Here is a 19,490-nt window from a genome sequence, read left to right on the forward strand (position 1 = left end):
GCTTTTAGATTTACTTGTCGGTTGACTGAATTAGGGTGAAGTTAATCTGGCAGGGGCTCCATTAAGTGCCAGCAGTTCAGGAACTAGGGTGTGATGTAATTTTTGGGAGTTAAAATACTTTTTCCTGCCCCAGTTTAATGTGAACAGACAACTTCAAGAATGCTATTTGCGGGCTGAGAAGTATAAACACCATGGCTATGTGGGACTATGAAAATAGTTTACTTGAGCGGTCAGTGAAGCGAGTTTGAAAAACTAAAGGAAAATATTTTGGACATGTGTCCTTGCAAGTATATCTGCCAATATCAAAAACTTTATATACAATGGGGTGTTTCAAAGCCGCGTCGATTAGTTGATCCACCAACAGGTCCCAAGGTGAATGCGTACCTTGGCTCTAGGGGTCAAACAACAAAAAATAAGGTCAAGAATCTTGGTGTGAATCTGGAGTCAGATCTGAGTTTCAGTAGTTATGTCAAAGCTGTAACTAAATCAGCATATTATCATCTCAAAAACATTGCAAGAATTAGATGCTTTTTTTTCAGTGAGGTCTTACAGAAACTTGTTCATGCTTTTATCAGCAGCAGGGTGGATTACTGTAACTGACTCCTCACTGGCCTTCCCAAAAAGACAGCTATTGCTCATTCAAAACGCTGCTGCCAGGATTATTACCAGAACCAGAAAATCCGAGCACATCACAACTGTCCTCAGGTTTTTACACTGGCTCCCAGTTACATTCAGAATAGATTTTAAAGTATTACTACTTGTCTATAAATCACTAAAGGACCTCAATACATTACAGATATGCTCACTGAATACAAACCTAACAGATCACTCAGATCACTAGGATCAAATAAATTAGAATTCTAAGAGTTCATTCAAAGCAGGGTGAATCGGCTTTCAGCTACTACACCCCTCACTGCTGAAATCAACTTTCAGAAATGATTAGATGTGCTCCAATATTAGGTACATTCAAATCAAGGCTTAAAACGCATCTGTTTAGCTGTGCCTTTACTGAATGAGCACTGTGCTACGTCCCACAGATCGCACTGTAACGTCTTTCTTTTCTTTTTCATTCCTTTTCTTTTCACATATTAATCTGTTTTTTTTATTTTTTATTTATGTTTATGTAAAGCTCTTTGAATTACCATTGTGTATTAAATGTGCTATATAAATAAACTTGCCTTGCTTCACATCTCAACTCATAAACAGATCAGCTGAACGAAGTGACTTTTAAACGCTCCAATTTGTCTGTGTATCAGTGTTTGCACACAGCAGTGAAGAAAGGTAAACTGATGACCTTCACAGCCAATCACAGTCATATCTGTTGAGCATGTAAACATAATAGCCAATCAGTAGTGTTTAAAAATGTGCTCAACAGCGCTCAAAAGTAAGCGTGAAATGGATGTTTTTAAAACTTCAGTGCCGATTCGTACCAAAGTTGATACTTTTGACAACTCTATTCCTGACCCTTCCAAATATGGTCAAAGCCAACCATATTATATTACACTGTAAAAATGCAGGGTTCCACAAAATTTATTCATGTTGTCCCAACACAAATTGATTAAGTTAACTTAACACTTTTAACAAATTTATATGGATTGAACATAAAAAAGATGTTTTAATGAAATCTTAGGAATTGTGTTATTTATGATTACAATAAGCGCCTTGATAGCCTTTTTTCTTTCCAGGCATGCCAATGGCTGAGGACGCAAAGCTGTTTGTAAAGTACTTTTATTTAGTTTATTTATTTATCAAGTGTTGTATAAATGACTAAATGCAATTTCAAAAACTTTTATTTGAAGGTATTTGAAAATATTTTTTTCTCCTGAGCCTTATAAATGAAAAAAAATGACTGCGCAAAGCAAGAGAAAAGCAAAACAGAGAAAGAGATTAGGGCTGCAACAATGAATCGATTAAATCGATAAAAATCGATTAGTAAAAGAGTTGGCAACTAATTTCATAATCGATTCGTTGTGTTGTGCGACATGGGGACGTTTGATTATTAAAAAACACTTTAGTTCGGTGCGGAGTGGAGTGAACACGGTCTCTCTCGCGCACTGATGCACTGATGCAGAGTTTGGCGCCTCATAAACAGGGATGAGGAGGAGTAACTGGTGAATTTACGTGCTGAAATGTTCTGCTTTTTATGAATGAGGTAAATGCGGCCGCAAGTAAACATGGCGAAGACCAACTCACGATCACTTACAGGTTTATGTGAACTGGTAAAACATCTGTTTGAGATTATATCTCATTATTCACAAATAATTTGTGTTTTTTTCAGAAAACAAGACATAATTATGGTATATCATGTGTCTAGTATATATATTGATTTAAAATATTTAGATATTTGGATTGAAAACAGGACAAAACTACTTAGTTTTTTATTTTTATTTACTAATAATATTATTATTATTATTATTATTATTATTATTATCATCATCATTATTATTATTATAATTATTATTATTATTACATATTATATATTTTTGAATAAACTGTTGGAAATTAATTATTTTTTGAATCCGATTTATCGATTAATTGGAAAAAAATAATCAACAGATTAATCAATTATTAAAATAATCGTTAGTTGCAGCCTTAAAAGAGATATAAAGAAAGACAGATTTATAGGGGTTACTTAAAAAAAAAAAAGAATTATGGGTTCCACAGAAGTACTATTTGTTAACATGTAATAATGTTGTTCCAACACAAATTGATTAAGTTAACTTTTAATGTTTTTACAAATTTAAGTGGATTGAACATAAAACAATTAAGTTGTGCCCCCACAAAAAACTGAAAATACTTGTGTTGTTTCAACTCATTTTAAATGAGTAGTTTGAACAAGCAGCAAAGTAATTTTTTGAATGTACACTGTAAAAAATGCTGGGTTCCACACGATTCCTTCATGTGGTTCCAACACAGATTGATTAAATTACCTTAATTGTTTTTACAAATTTAAGTAATTTGAACATAAAACAACTAAATTGTCAAAAGAATAAAAACCTCAGGAATGGTTTTGTCTGAGCACATTTTTAAATAAGTAGTTTAAACAAGCAGCTAAAATAATATTTTGAGTGTATGTATGTATGGACGTATACCTCTTCAGCAGATCTGATGACCCGAACAGCTCTCAGCGTGAGTCTCTTGCCCTCAAACATCATGATACAGTTGGGCTGGCAGTCGTGGTTCAGCAGAGACATGCTGGCGCAGACAAACACAAAACATCAGTTAATCTAGAAAACCGCCGAGACACAGATTAAAGGGATAGTTCACCCAAAACTGAAAATTCTGTCACCATTTACTCACCCTTCACTTGTTCCAAATCTGTTTTACTTTCCTTCTTCCGTTAAACACAAAAGAAAATATTTTGAAGAAAGCTGAAAACCACTGACTGCCACATGATTTGTTTATCCTACTATGGAAGTCAATGATTACAAAAGAAACTAAAACAAGTTCACTTAGGGGTGAGTAAATAATGAGCAAATTTACCAGATTTGAATGTTATCACTCGGAGTTATAAGTGGTCATCAGCTGATAGATATGGGCCAGTAGGGGCCTTCTGCCTACTGGTAGGCTCAGAAGGCTGTTATCATTCAATTCACAAGGATAATCAGCTATAGTAATAGAGAAGATTCCAGATCCAGATCTGTTTTTACATAACTGTGACGGTTGGGTTTAGGGTTGGGGTAGACGTTAATAAAATACAATCAATGGGAAATTTATTAAATAATATAAATAATTCTTGTTAACTTTCAGCCACATCCGTATGTGATCTATAGCTGATTAACCATATGGATGGATGATGACAGGCTTCTGCGTCTACTGGCTCATACCTATCAGCCGATAACCACTGATAACGCCCATTCAACCAAGTAATTTTTTGGGTGAACTATTCCATTATCACAATTTACCTGCACACTGTCAACTTAAAAATACTATTGAACTTAATTAAAGCTTAATGAAGAATGTTATAGGACAGAGGTTAGCTTTGGGTAAACATAAATTAATTATGTTATACTGTAAAAAAAGAGAAGTTCACTTAAAACAAGTGAGTGATCCAGCTGATTTTAAATCAATTAGTTGACTTTTCTTTAAAAAAGTGAGTAAACCTGTTGCCTTCAAATTTGTAAGTAAATAAACTATGCGCATAATTATACAACTATATATATTCATTCATTTTCTTGTCGGCTTAGTCCCTTTATTAATCTGGGGTCGCCACAGCGGAATGAACCGCCAACTTATCCAGCATGTTTTTTCACGCAGTGCTGGATGCCCTTCCAGCCGCAACCCATCTCTGGGAAACATCCACAAACACTATTTACACACACTCATATACTACGGACAATTTAACCTACCCAAGTCACCTGTACCGCATGTCTTTGGACTGTGGGGGAAACCGGAGCACCCGGAAGAAACCCAACAGGGAGAACATGCAAACTCCACACAGAAACGCCAACTGAGCCGAGGATCGAACCAAGCGACCCAGAGACCTTCTTGCTGTGAGGCAACAGCACTACCTACTGCGCCACTGCTTCGCCACAACTATCTATATTTAGCTTTAAAGTTTAATCAATTTAACAGTTCCAAGATACAAAGGGTTTACTTACTTTTTTTAAGTAAAGTCTACTTATCAATTTTAAGGCATACTCACTTTTCTGAGTAAAGTAAATAATCGCTTTTTACAGTAATTCAAACTTTTACAAGAGTGTAATTCCCGTTACTAGATTATGTGTCTTGTCTATGTAAAACAGGGAGAGTTCTGCCAAAATTTTAATTGGGACTAAAAAATTAACTACATTTAATATTTAATAATATTTTATTTCTTTGGTTTTAATTTATGTCTGTTCTAAACCAATACGTCTTAATTTGACAAACAATACCCAAAGGTGGTGGATTCAGTTCAGCCTGTCAACTCATACCAATTGTATACTTTTCTTCCTAAATGACAAGCTTTCAATTGTTTTCCCTCAATAAACCCAGACATCAAACTGCAAATCTCTGGTAGTGTCAAATCTGGCTTTCTCGTGAATCTAAATAAGTAATGCGGAAATGCTGCAACTGCTGAATAATGGAACACAAATCATGCATCACTAATTAATTAACTAAAGAAACAAGTTTCGACAGTCAGGAGAGACAGAAAACATGAAGTCTGACACATCAGCCAGTGGGATATTTGTCCTCCTGAATGTGTTGAGGTCTAAGCCGTTGCTTTTCTGACAAAAAGGACAAAAGCTAAAGTGACAGGATGAGAATGATAGCAATGAAATGATACTGATGATCTTTTCAGTACCTCTTGAAATGTTTAGGTACTAGTACTACAAAAAAAAAAAAAAAAAAAAAAATTTTTGTGTAATTTCAGCCCATACACATTGTTTACAACCACTTACCTTGACAAAATGTAGTAAATCCAATGAATCTTTTTTTTTCAGTTTAATATATCTTTGAGGTACAAATATGGCAATAAAGGTCCATATTGGTACTTCAAGGATATATATTAGTACCTACAAATTTCAACAGGTACATTTTTTACATTGCAAGTATTAATATGTAGCCTTGAGGTACGTTATTAATAAGGACCCTCTAATTACAAATGTGTACCTTTTGAAAAGGTACCAGCCCAGTGACAGCTCTCGTACCTTTATTGCTGAGAGTGTATTTGTGGTGACCGTCATACTGATGTTGTTATTTAGATGCTGTCACACTGTTAGTTTATAGAGTATTCATGTGAATTGATGACTTATTGTATGCTGTCATATTCAACTAATAAAAAATACATATATTAATAAAATGAAACCCCCTTCCCACTTACTCTAGATTTTTTTCGAAGCAATATCTGATCATTTGTTTTAGAAGTAACACCTCTTGTGTGTATTGCATCGATTAATGCCTCCTCATTGAGTTGCTTTTGGAGAAAATGCTAAATGTCTAAATGTAAATAATATAATATAGAAAATGATCAATACTAATCATAAGTAACATCAAATAAATATATTATTATATTAAATGTTACTATATTATTATTATTATTATTAAATTATATTAAATTTATATACATATTTCATATACACAATAATCAAAATTAATAATTATAATTAATATTTAAAGTTAGAAAAACAAATATTCAACAAATTATACAGTTAAAGAAAAAAATATTAGTCATCTTTAAAAAAAAATTCAAGTGATTTTTAATGGTCAACGGACATTTTTTACAGTAGTTATTTATTTATTTATTTATTTATTTTTATTTATTACAAATAAATAAATAATTATATTAAATAAATATATTATATTTATATTTTATTAATTTTAAATTGTTGACAAATAATAAACATTTCTAATAAATATTCTAAAAGGGCAAATAAGTTTTTCTTTATCTATAAAATTAAATAAAATAAATTTTATTTATTAATAAATAAATAAAAACAATGAACAAAAAGCAGTTTATAAAATAATGGAATAGTTTGCAGTACTGTCAATATTTTAAAAAAAAAACAAACATAGATATTTTACAAAGAAGCTCTAAATGTAAAATTATTTTTATCACTTAACTAATTAGCTCTGAAAATCACTTAATCAATTAGAGAATATGGCCATAACAATTATATTTTGTGTAAAAAGTAATAACTAATGATTAAAGTTATTTTATTTGATATTTTGACTAATTACAAACACAAGTTACGTACAGCATGTAAAAGCATATGCAAACCCCATCTGAAATCTCTTCAAGTCTTCTCCTTTTTCCTCGAAGTAAGATCTGAGAGCTGAATGCATGTATTTACATTCACACAAGCGTGACAGAACAAACAGCGCAATTATAAATCAAGCACGAAAGCACAATTATCATTTATATGCAGACAGGAATACATGCCGTCCTGGCTCTTCATGCTAACGCTGCGGAAGTCATTCAGAAAAGCCAGAGCAACAAATGACTTGTGTTTGTCATGGTCTGGAGAAGATTCAACATTGGAGAAGTACAGCGAATAAAGAAGGCTTAGAGTTGCCCACCCAGTCGACAGTAAACAGACCGACTGGCTCTCACGGGACGGCCCTTTCTGCGTCATTATAATGTCCAAAACAGTGTCTGAAGCCTCGGCCTCACATCCGATCTCAAGACTTCAGAGCTCAGATCTAAACAGCAATTTTCAGCATCTGCCTTTCTGGTTTTGTTTGTTCCTTATAATCCCAGAGGCTCATATATTTGGAAATGTGAAATATTTCCCATGGATGTGGAATATGGAAGCGGTGCCAGTTTAATGGCCCACACAGGGAGGCTGGTTCTGATGTATGACAATTTTTTTATCTGCAAAACTGAGATATGTTGCTTTAGTTCTTCTGCCGTTGGATTGCTTTGATGGAAAGATCATGATGCAGTCTCTCGTGATTAGGCAACTGTTTTTACTGGTTATTAGCCAATGAAACGGGATTACGTGGAAGCCATGGCAACAAGCCGCACCTCTCTGAGCTCTGATGATTAAAAGCGTCACACGCCGATGGTTTTCAATTGTTCGTCTTCTGAAAGAGATGGATTTAATCGAATCAAAAGCTGAATAAAAAGAAGTCAAATATAGGCGCTCATTTGCATTTTAATACAGTTTGCCATTCATATTTGAAACATTAGACTAAACGAAGTTTATGATATATAACGTTGGTATAATTAAGCATATTATTTATTTTTTCAATTAAAAGGCATAATTTATATAATAATAGTAATAGTAATAACAACAACAACAACAACAATAATAATAACAACAATTTATATAAAATGCTGTATTAAAATATATATTGTTTTCTTTTTTTAATATTTTTATGTATTTATTAATTTAATTTAAGTTTTGATAAATTTATTTTATAAATAAATTCCATTGATGCAATTGATAATTTACATGCATTGCACTAGTACCTTTATTTAAAATGTTTATATAGTTTATTTTTATTTAATAAATAATTTGTTTATGACTTAAATCAACCCTACTGTTAATAATGATGATAACAATAATAATAATAATAATAATAATAATAATAATAATAATAATAATAATAATAATAATAATATTAAACTATATTTGGGATTAATTTTACCAGACACTATTAATGATTTATTTTGTATACAATGTGTTATACATTAATTTAATAATATATTATAATACTATTTAAAATAGGAACATAAATAAAAGCAATAACAACAATAGCAATAACACCAGCAAAACCACGTGCGCCGCTAAGGAGGGAAGTTTGGACAATTCTCTGCTCTTCACCATCGTCCGTGATACACCCCCAGCCCCTAAATCCCACCCCCACTCTCTTCACTATCGTCTGCGATAGCCCCCAGGAGAATGTTGTCATAGGGCTCGTATCGGTCAGCGATGCCCCTGACGACAACGATGACTATGACTGCAACAACAACAACAAACTATATTTGGGCTTAGTTTTAGTACACACTACAAATTATTTAATATCTATTCAATGTAAATTATACATGTAAAAATAAATTATAAATATAAATTAATTCAAGAATTTATTATAAAAATATGTAAATAATAATATAATAACAACAAAAACAATAACACTAGTATTATAACAACAACAACAACTTCAATGACAACAACAACGATTATTATTTATATTATTATTATTATTGTTATTATTTTAATATTGTGGGGACGACGCGTAGGTGCAGTGGGTGGCACCTTCGCCTAACAGCAAGAAGGTCGCTGGTTCGAGCCTCGGCTGGGTCAGTTGGCAATTCTGTGTGGAGTTTGCATGTTCTCCCCCTGTTCGCGTGGGAGCCCGGAGGGGGTGCAAAGTCCAAAGACATGTGGTACAGGTGAATTGGGTATTCTAAAATGAACCGTAGTGTATGTGTGTGAATAAGTGTGTATGTTTCCCAGTAAAACATATGCTGGATAAGTTGGCGGTTCTTTCCGCTGTGGCGACCCCAGATTAATAAAGGGACTAAGCCGAAAAAAATGAAATATCATGATACAATGTAACTTAAGACTTTTACATGGACATAAATATTATTTCTATCTACTATATATAGATTTCGGAATTATCCCAATTTCCAGCTCATTTCCTATAAATATTTAGGGTGGGGGTGTTCAACTCTTTTATTTTAAACAAAGAAAAATCATTTTATTTTTAACAAAAATCCTGTTTTCCAAGACACCCCACCTTCAAAACCATATAAAAAAATAATATGACCAATCTGAGCTCATCAGTGCTGTCAGAAAATGTCTCTTAGCGAAGCCACCGTCTACACAAATACAAGACATTTAGCTGGAAGCAGACTGTTTAACCTGAATGAAACCTTCTTTTATGATCCTGCCTAATCTGAGCTTTTGATTATTCACCCATAAACACCCCCGAAGAGCCCGACGCTCCTCATTTACACCGCAGAAACTCAAGCTTTACATGTGGGTTTTAAACACTGCTGAAAGAAGAGATCTCTCATTAAAGCGAGTCTGAGCTTGTAGCCCTGAGCACTGCTCTATATAAACAGAAGATGAGCACAAAAACACAGAGTTTTGAGAGAATAAGGAGGGCAATGGGATGACTTTCTTTACCGTCTGTTGTGAACAAAACATAATAGGTATTGTGTAAAAAAAAAAAAAAAAAATCTGTGTTCATTAAATGAGGCATAATATGTCCACTTTAATAAATAAGATGTTAAAATAAATATTTGGTGTCCTCAGGATGTCTCTGTGAAGTTTTAACTCAGACAGGCAACAGATCATTTATTATAGATTGTCAAATTTGCCCCTATTTAGGTGTGAGCAAAAACAATCTGCTCCTTTAAATGCAAATGAGCTGCTTCTGTTCAGAAGAGGGTGTCTGTCCAAACAAAGCAAATAAGCTCATTTTGAAAAAGTAACCCTATATACATTTCTGGAGATCGCAAATTATGTTCCCAGGGGTATGTATGGCTGCATTTTATCTTTAAAACGAACGCTATAGGGCGCTTAACTCCATGTGGACGGCATTACAGCTGTTACCGGTTTGTACAGTGGTTTGTAAAGCGTGGATCGCAACAGCGGGGTTTAAGTCTGGCTAAGGATGGTTTCAGAAAGCAGTTAAGACAAAAACAAAAGCCATAAAATAAAATAAACAAGTAAATAACAGGGTGAAAATGTGGTAAAAATCAGCCTGCCGCATGGGCTTTTCTTTGTTGGATTGCTTTTGAAAACACGGTTGGTTTTGTTTAGGAAAGGGGGTGGGGGCTAGTCAATCGGTGCTTTTGAAAACACTATTGGTTGGGTTTAGGGAAGGAGGAGGGTGGGTCAGTCATTAAGTCAGTCGACAGCAGCCTCTGGTGGATTTACGCGAGAAAAGCAGGCACAATTGGAACCCGCAAGAGAAATTTCAAATCTCAAAAAGCATACACAGCGGCCTCTGTTGGATTCGCAAAAAAAAAAAAAGTAGCTACTAGGATGTATTTGGCGATCTTCAGAAATGTATGTATGGGTACATAATCAGTATGAGCCTGGGTTCTCACACAGATGTCAAAATGTCATTCTCTCTACATTCTAACACTACAGAAACCACGGGTGGACTGGCCATAGCAAGTCAATCTGGCCTACCACCGTGACTCTGAATAAACACACCCTTATTTACAACAAAAATAAACTTCCTTTGGGTAGAGCTGTGCACAACTGTAAACAATATTACAGTACATATTGGAACTGAACCTACAACATACTCAAGTAATGAAATGATGAAGTGACTATTCAGCATTCACAGGTTTAGTTAATTTTGACTGACATGACATAAGCAAATGATAATGTTATAAACAGCAGAGAGTTGTATGAAAGCAATTGATGCATGTTCAAAAGCATTTGCAATTTGTTGGAAGGAATGAGAAACTGCTGCTATGATGTGCACAAAAGACTAGCTGTTTGTATGTAAATAGTGTTGTGAGAAATGCACCAAAGCCACTGAGAAAAACTGTAAGAAAACTGCTTAGAAAAATAAAGTTATGTTGTTGTCCATTTTCACATTTTCTGGTTTGGTTGATTCACCAGGGACCCGATTATAACACAGAAAAAGTCAGATTTTCATGATACGTGCGCTTTTATTGTTTCCAAATAATGGTGTGCTACCCAAATAAAGGTGGTCATTAAACTGGCCCAGTTTCACACCTGAAAACAGCTCTGTTTACAGCTATTTACCACAGCACAGAGCCTGACGCAACTCATGATGTCAACATCAGCCACTTACAGCTAATGACTTCTGGCCTGCAGGAGGATTTTCAGAAATAAACTCTCCTAAAACACACTCAGACTAGTTTGTCAACAAACTGTGTTTATATAAACGCATTGTCAGTCATTTACATTCTTTCGGAAGTTTCTGAAATGTTTATTTTTTTGCCACAGTATCGTTACCAGCACTCTTCACAATTTTTAGACTGTGTTTTTTAGAAGTGTCATATGGATGCCAAATACAAAACAAAGTCATTGTACACTATAGAATAAAATAAAATAAATTAAAATAAAGAGGTGACACACACAGCAGGAAGGTCGCTGGTTAGAGTCCCAGCTGGGTCAGTTGGCGTTTCTGTGTGGAGTTAGCATGTTCACCTTGTGTTCATGTGGGTTTCCTCCGGGTGCTCCGGTTTCCCCCACAGTCCAAAGCCATGCACTATAGGTGAATTGAATAATCTAAATTGGTGTGTGGATGAGTGTATGGGTGTTTCCCAGTACTGGGTTGCAGCTAAAAGGGCATCCGCTGTATAAAACAGGGCGACCACTGGTGAATAAAGGGACTAAGCCGAAAGAAAATGAATGAATGTATAAAAAATAAATAAAAAAATAAATAAATAAAATACATTTAAATTAACTTAAACTAAATAAAATAAAACTATATTAAGCCAAATAAAATTAAACAAAATAAAATGAAATAAAATAGCATAAGATAGACAGACAGACAGATAGACAGACAGACAGACAGACAGACAGGCAGGCAAGCAGACAGGCAGGCAGGCAGACAGACAGACAGACAGACAGACAGACAGGCAGGCAGGCAGGCAGGCAGGCAGACAGACAGACAGACAGATAAGTAGATTTTTTTCAGTACTCGGTCTAACAATACCCATACCAGCCTGTTTTATTCCAGTCTATTTTCTTCTACTGAATTCTGACATGCGCCGTCAGTTCCTCCAGTGTTTCCGTCCTCACCCGTGCATGGTGACTCCAGCGTAACTCTTGTTCTCCAGCAGTTTTCTGTTAATCCCTGTGCTTGTGTGGAGGATTTGTGCTGTCAGACAGAGCCATCCACGGCCAGGACTCAAACTGACACACTCGGCCCTGTCCTGCAGCATTATTGTGGAAAACATGTTTCTGCAGAGCACAAATGAAGCTCCGGTGTAAAGCCACGGCAAAATCAGCCACAGAAATCCAGACAGATTTACAGAGCGCCCGCAGACCCGCTAAACCGTGAAGAAAAGGGACATTTGTGGCTGTTCGTTTCCCACTTTAACACCCGATTCAGCTCTTGGAAATAGTGGGAGATAATTGGGTGTTTCTTTAGCTATACGTGCACTTTTGTGTCCAAGCACTTTATTAAAATGAACAGAAACCGATATATTCTTTCTTTCTTTCTTTCTTTCTTTCTTTCTTTCTTTCTTTCTTTCTTCCTTCCTTCCTTCCTTCATTCCTTCCTTCCTGTCTTTCTTTCTTTCTTTCTTTCTTTCTTTAGTGTGAGGAAACCGATATATTCTCTTTCTTTCTTTCTTTCTTTCTTTCTTTCTTTCTTTCTTTCTTTCTTTCTTTCTTTCTTTCTTTCTTTCTTTCTTTCTTTCTTTCTTTCTTCCTTCCTTCCTTCCTTCCTTCCTTCCTTCCTTCCTTCCTTCCTGTCTTTCTTTCTTTCTTTCTTTAGTGTGAGGAAACCGATATATTCTCTTTCTTTCTTTCTTTCTTTCTTTCTTTCTTTCTTTCTTTCTTTCTTTCTTTCTTTCTTTCTTTCTTTCTTTCTTTCTTTCCTGTCTTTCTTTCTTTCTTTCTTTAGTGTGAGGAAACCGATATATTCTCTTTCTTTCTTTCTTTCTTTCTTTCTTTCTTTCTTTCTTTCTTTCTTTCCTGTCTTTCTTTCTTTCTTTCTTTAGTGTGAGGAAACCGATATATTCTCTTTCTTTCTTTCTTTCTTTCTTTCTTTCTTTCTTTCTTTCTTTCTTCTTTCCTGTCTTTCTTTCTTTCTTTCTTTAGTGTGAGGAAACCGATATATTCTCTTTCTTTCTTTCTTCCTTCCTTCCTTCCTTCCTTCCTTCCTTCCTTCCTTCCTTCCTTCCTTCCTTCCTTTCTTTCTCTTTCTTTCTTTTTTTCTTTCTTTCGGTTGCGCATGTGCTGAGTGAGTGGGCGGAGCTGTGTGTGAGCGTTTGGCGTGTGTGCAGGTACGAAAGATTTACTTTTTCTATCCTTTTTCTCTTCTTTTTGAGGTTGTTGGCTTCATTAGTTTGAGAAAGAGAATCAATTAAACTTATACCGGAGCATCTGCTCTCGGTTTTCGTGTCAGAATGGCTATGACGGGGAGTCGGAGCTTTGATTTTCTGACACGGCGTCATGGGATCAAAGTGGACTCCACTGTTAGTGTGGAGGAGTGTAGTTTGGCTATAGGTGAAGTTGTCGGCACTGAAAGCATCCTGTCAGCATCTCGTATGAATAATGCGATTGTAGTATTCTTAAAGACGGTGGATTTGGCGAATCAATTGGTTGAAAGTGGAATAGTTATTGGTGGAATTTTCACCCCAGTGCTTCCGCTGTCCACCCCATCTAAAAGAATAACTTTGTCCAACGTACCACCTTTTATTTCGAACGAGGTGCTGACCGGAATGCTTTCTCGCTATGGCAAACTTGTTTCCCCGATAAAAATGATTCCTATCGGGTGTAAGTCGCCTTTGTTAAAGCATGTTGTGTCTTTTCGGCGTTACGCCTATATGATTTTGCAGGACAACTTGGATGAATTAGATGTGGCTTTAAACTTTCGTCAGGACGAATTTAATTACGTAATATTTGTGACTACAAACAGCATGAAGTGTTTTTCATGCGGGGAAGTGGGTCATTTAATTCGCTCATGCCCCGGTCGATTAAACCAGCAGCAAGATCAAAATCGTTTACCTGCTGATGCGCGCGACTCTGAGATGCAGAATCGCACGGCCGCTGTGGCAGGTGTTAGTGACGCGCCTAGCACAAGTCTTCCTCAGAAAACTGTACCACAGACAGTAGCTGAGGTGATCATGACTGATAAAAATGATGAGAAAAGAAATGATGTGGTTGATGTGGGAAGAGACGGGCCGTTACAGGTTGATGAACAGCCTATACAGGCTGCGGTGGATGTATTGCGCAATAGCAGTGACCCGGGTACAACCGGAGAGCAAGCGTCTTTCAATAAAGAACAGGATCTGAATTTGGACATGGATTTAGATGACAGTGCTTTTAAGACGCCTCAGAAGAGACGCTTAAAACAACAGAATACAGGTAAACAGGCTAAAAAGACGGATAATTGCGATCTGAGTCAATCCGAAACTGAGAGTGAGAGCGACTTTTCAGAATGCAGTGTGTCGTGCAGTTTGCCATTAAGCGGTTTTTCTAGCCGAGTTTACACTGTGGATGACATAAAGTCATTTCTTAAAGTGACAAAAAATGCCAGAAATGTAAAAATTGAGGAATATTTCCCAGATGTAATGCAATTCATGGAAAAAGCTAAACTTTTTAAGAGTGAGGGAAGATTCAATAAACAGGAGGTGTATCGACTAGAAAAATTGCTTGGCAAACTTAATGCCCAACCAAGGCTCAGTAATGATAGCGCATAAATACGTTCTCCCCTTTTTTCTTTTCTGTTTTTTCTGCTTGGGCTATTTTTGGTTTTGCCTTTCTTTCCTTTCTATGGAGGAGGTTTTTGTGGCTTCTCTTAATGTAAATGGGGCTAGAGATATTAGAAAAAGGTATCAGATATATGAAATAATTAAACAAAAGAGAATTGATGTTTTATGTATTCAAGAAACACATAGTGATGCATTAAACAGTTCTGACTGGGGTAAGGAATTTGATGGGTTATCCATTTTAAGTCATTTGAATTCAACTAGCAGTGGGGTTGCTATTCTATTCTCTAAGAGTTTTGTTCCTGTTTCCTATCAGGTGGATGAAGTCATAAAAGGTAGACTTTTAAAAGTTGATGCCCAGTTTGAAAAATATTCTTTTATTTTTATATGCGTGTATGTTCCAGTTAATGCTTTAGAAAGGATGGTGTTCCTTGATACATTGAGTAATGTTTTAAGTAATTGTGACACTGATAAAGTTTTGTTTTTAGGGGGGGATTTTAATTGTACTGAGAGCATGCTTGATAGGAATCATGTTGAACCACACATGGCTTCACAGAAGCGTCTAATTCAATTAATAAAAACCCATGAAATTGTTGATGTCTGGAGGAATTTTAATGGCAGTCAAAGACAGTATACCTGGGCTCATGCTCGTGACAATCTGATTTCACTAGCAAGATTAGATAGATTTTATTGTTTTAAGCACCAGTTTAATCTTTTTAGAAGCTGTTCAATTTGCCCAGTGAGTTTCTCTGATCACAGTTTGTTACAATGTGTTATATCTCAAAGGTCTATTAAATCAAAAAGTGCATATTGGCATTTTAACAGTAATTTATTGTCTGATAAGCATTTTAAGGAGATTTTTAAAGAGTTCTGGAAGAATTTTAGAAATACAAAAACTTCTTTTCAATGTTTGCAGCAGTGGTGGGAGGTTGCAAAGGTACAGGTTAAACAGCTGTGTCAACAATATACTCTTAATGTCACAGGAGACATTCTCCGTTCAATAAAATCAATTGAAAAGGAGCTGGTAGAGCTTCAAATGCTTGTTGACAACACATCTAATTTGGCTTATTTGGACTCTTTTAATAAAAAGAAAAATATTTTAGGTAAATTTTTGGATACCGTTACACAAGGAGCGCTGGTCAGATCCCGCTATCAGAGTATAGAGTTGATGGATGCACCTTCTAAATTCTTTTTTAATTTAGAGAAAAAAAATGGACAAAGAAGGCTTATACATGCTTTAAAATCAGAAGATGGATCTTTGTTGTCAGAACCTTCTGATATTCGAAAAAGAGCGGTGAGTTTTTATGAGCATTTGTATAAAAGTGATCTTATGCATGAACAAACGACTAATGTCTTCCTTGAAAACTTGCCTCAGCTGTCCCAAGAGGCTAATGCTGAGATCAGTAAGGCCTTAACTCTGGAGGAGTTGGAGGAGGCTCTGCAAAGCATGGAATGTGGGAAAGCACCTGGACTTGATGGGTTGTCGATTGACTTCTATAAGTCCTTTTGGCCGGATGTGGGTCCGGACCTACTAGAGGTGCTCAAAGAAAGCCTGGCCTATGGGCGGCTTCCCACAAGCTGCCGTAGAGCAGTTCTCACGTTACTGCCAAAGAAGGGAGATCTGAACGACATCAAAAACTGGAGACCAGTCAGTTTGTTGTGCAATGATTACAAATTGCTTTCAAAAGTCCTGGCAAACAGATTAGGGGCAGTTTTGGAGCAGGTGATCCATCCTGACCAGACATATTGTATACCTGGTAGACGTATTGTTGACAATATATCCTTTATCAGGGATGTTCTGGACCTTGGCAAAAAGCTTAATTTAGATATTGGTCTTTTGTCGCTTGATCAGGAAAAAGCTTTTGATCGCATCGAGCATAGATATTTATGGGATGCTCTAGAGGCTTTTGGCTTTAGTTCAAGTTTTATCTCAATGGTGAAGGTGTTGTACTGTGACGTTGAGAGTATTTTGAAAGTTAATGGTGACTTATGTGCTCCTTTTAAGGTTTTTAGAGGTGTAAGACAAGGCTGTGCTTTGTCCGGAATGTTGTATGTTTTAGCAATTGAGCCTTTTTTAATTAAATTAAGAGCAGATTTGCACGGGTTATGTATTCCATCATGTCCAAATGTGTTTAAATTGTCAGCATATGCAGATGATGTTGTTGTTTTAATTAGTTGTCAAGATGATGTTGAATTGCTGTTAAAACTGCTAAATGATTTCAAGGAGTTTTCCTCTACTAAAGTTAATTGGTCTAAAAGCGAGGCAATTTTAATCGGAAAATGGTTAAATGGAGAACCAAACCTCCCCGATGGTTTACTTTGGACCAGAGAGGGTTTTAAGTATCTGGTAGTGTTTTTAGGAAATGAAGCAGTTGTACAAAAAAACTTTGAAGGTGTTGTTGAAAAAATAAAAGGCCGTCTTAGTAAATGGAATTTTTTACTTCCAAATATGTCGTACAGAGGCCGCATATTGATAATTAATAATTTGTTGGCATCATCTTTGTGGCATCGGCTAATGTGTGTGGATCCTCCTTTTAATCTTTTGTCAAAAGTTCAGTCAATATTGATAGATTTCTTTTGGGATAAGCTACACTGGGTTCCGAAAGCTGTGTTGTATTTGCCGAAGGAAGAAGGAGGTCATGGACTTGTGCATTTACAGAGCCGAACAGCAGCTTTTCGGCTTCAGTTTGTGCAGAGACTTTTGAATGGACCATTGGACGCAAACTGGAGATCTATAACCTTTTTGCTAATGCAGTCTTTTGGAAATGTGGGCATTGAGAAAACTTTGTTTTGGCTGAATCCTAAAAGGATGGATTTATCCAAACTTCCAATCTTCTACCGTAATATCTTCAAGATATGGACTTTGTTTACTGTGCACAGACCTTTAGACACAACGTCTTTACACTGGCTGCTACAAGAACCTTTAATCTGTGGTTCACGTATGGACATATCCTTTAGGGGATCTTTTCCTGCACTCAACGAAATCCTCTCATCGGCTAAAATAACAACTCTTGGGTGTTTATTAAAGTCAGCTGGAAAAGACTTTAAAAATGCTGACGCAGTTGCTGGACATTTGGGTCTACATTCTAAACGGACAGTTACCAAACTTCTTGAACAATGGAGGGCATCTCTCACAACTGAAGAGATCAGGTTGTTGGAGGACTATTATGAAGGGTTAACTGTTCCAAATTGTAACGATGTTTTCCCGTTTTTGTCATTATCTCCCAACTTAGAAAACTGTGAAGGTGTGTTTTTACATTGTAAAGATGTGACAATAATTGGGCAAGAGTCAGCTTCTGGGAAGGTTTTATATAAAACATGTGTTAAAGTTTTTAATAAAATGGGTCTGAACAATAGAGTGGACACTCCATGGCGTGAGGTTTTAAAATTAAATGAGGATGAGCACCCTCAATGGCGATCACTGTACAAGTCACCATTAACTAAAAGACATGGAGATTTACAGTGGAGAATTTTGCATGGTGCCGTTGCAGTTAATGCTTTTATTTCAATTTTAAGTCCTGATGTTGGTCATGACTGCCCTTTCTGCTTGCAGAGAGAAACTGTTTTTCACACGTTTATGCAATGCTCCAGACTTGAGCCTTTGTTTACTGTTTTACAGAATTTGTTTGTATCTTTTGGAGAAACCTTTTCCACTAAAACTTTCATTTGTGGGTTTAAATATGTTCAGAGGAAACGCTTTAAATGTCAGCTTCTCAATTTTTTATTAGGACAAGCTAAGATGGCAGTATATTGTACGAGAAAGCAAAAAATTGAAGGAAATGTGAATCACAACTTGTTGGCAGTTTTTGGTAATTCTGTCAAATCAAGAATTCTAGTTGATTTCAGGTTTTTTAAAGCTATGGATGATCTTCCTTCTTTTGACTTGATGTGGTGTTATGCCGGTGCTCTGTGTGAGATTTATGAAAATGAGTTGGTCTTTGCTCCCATTTTGGATTAATTTATTTCTTTTTTCTCACTTTTTTGTGAGTTGATTGTTTGAATAATGTATGAATGTTTTTGTAATAAAGTGTTGTGAAAATCAAAAAATCTTTCTTTCTTTCTTTCTTTCTTTCTTTCTTTCTTTCTTTAGTGTGAGGAAACCGATATATTCTCTTTCTTTCTTTCTTTCTTTCTTTCTTTCTTTCTTTCTTTCTTTCTTTCTTTCTTTCTTTCTTTCTTTCTTTCTTTCTTTCTTTCTTTCTTTCTTTCTTCCTTCCTTCCTTCCTTCCTTCCTTCCTTCCTTCCTGTCTTTCTTTCTTTCTTTCTTTCTTTCTTTCTTTCTTTCTTTCGTGTGAGGAAACCGATATATTCTCTTTCTTCCTTTCTTTCTTTCTTTCTTTCTTTCTTTCTTTCTTTCTTTCTTTCTTTCTTTCTTTCTTTCTTCTTCCTTCCTTCCTTCCTTCCTTCCTTCCTTCCTTCCTTCCTTCCTTCCTTCCTTCCTTTCTTTCTTTCTTTCTTCCTTCCTTCCTTCCTTCCTTCCTTCCTTCCTTCCTTCCTTCCTTTCTTTCTTTCTTTCTTTCTTTCTTTCTTTCTTTCTTTCTTTAGTGTGAGGAAACCGATATGTTCTCTTTCTTTCTTTCTTTCTTTCTTTCTTTCTTCCTTTCTTCCTTCCTTCCTTCCTTCCTTCCTTCCTTCCTTCCTTCCTTCCTTTCTTTCTTTCTTTCTTTCTTTCTTTCTTTCTTTCTTT

At 35.7% G+C, this 19,490-nt stretch overlaps 1 protein-coding gene across 2 annotated transcripts in view; it reads right to left on the bottom strand.

The window, feature by feature from the left end:
• Positions 1-19,490, bottom strand: part of smyd3 (SET and MYND domain containing 3) — a 330,446-nt gene that overhangs the window by 58,003 nt on the left and 252,953 nt on the right. The window contains exons 7-8 of one of the 2 annotated variants that reach the window (XM_087289366.1): positions 12,165-12,326; positions 3,093-3,195 (exon numbers count right to left, since the gene is read on the bottom strand). In XM_087289366.1, the coding sequence (XP_087145492.1) occupies positions 3,093-3,195; positions 12,165-12,326 (265 nt within the window). 2 annotated transcript variants of the gene reach the window in all.

Source organism: Danio rerio, chromosome 17, assembly GCF_052040795.2.
Source record: "Danio rerio strain M-AB ecotype USA chromosome 17, GRCz13ab, whole genome shotgun sequence".
Lineage (NCBI taxonomy): Eukaryota > Metazoa > Chordata > Actinopteri > Cypriniformes > Danionidae > Danio > Danio rerio.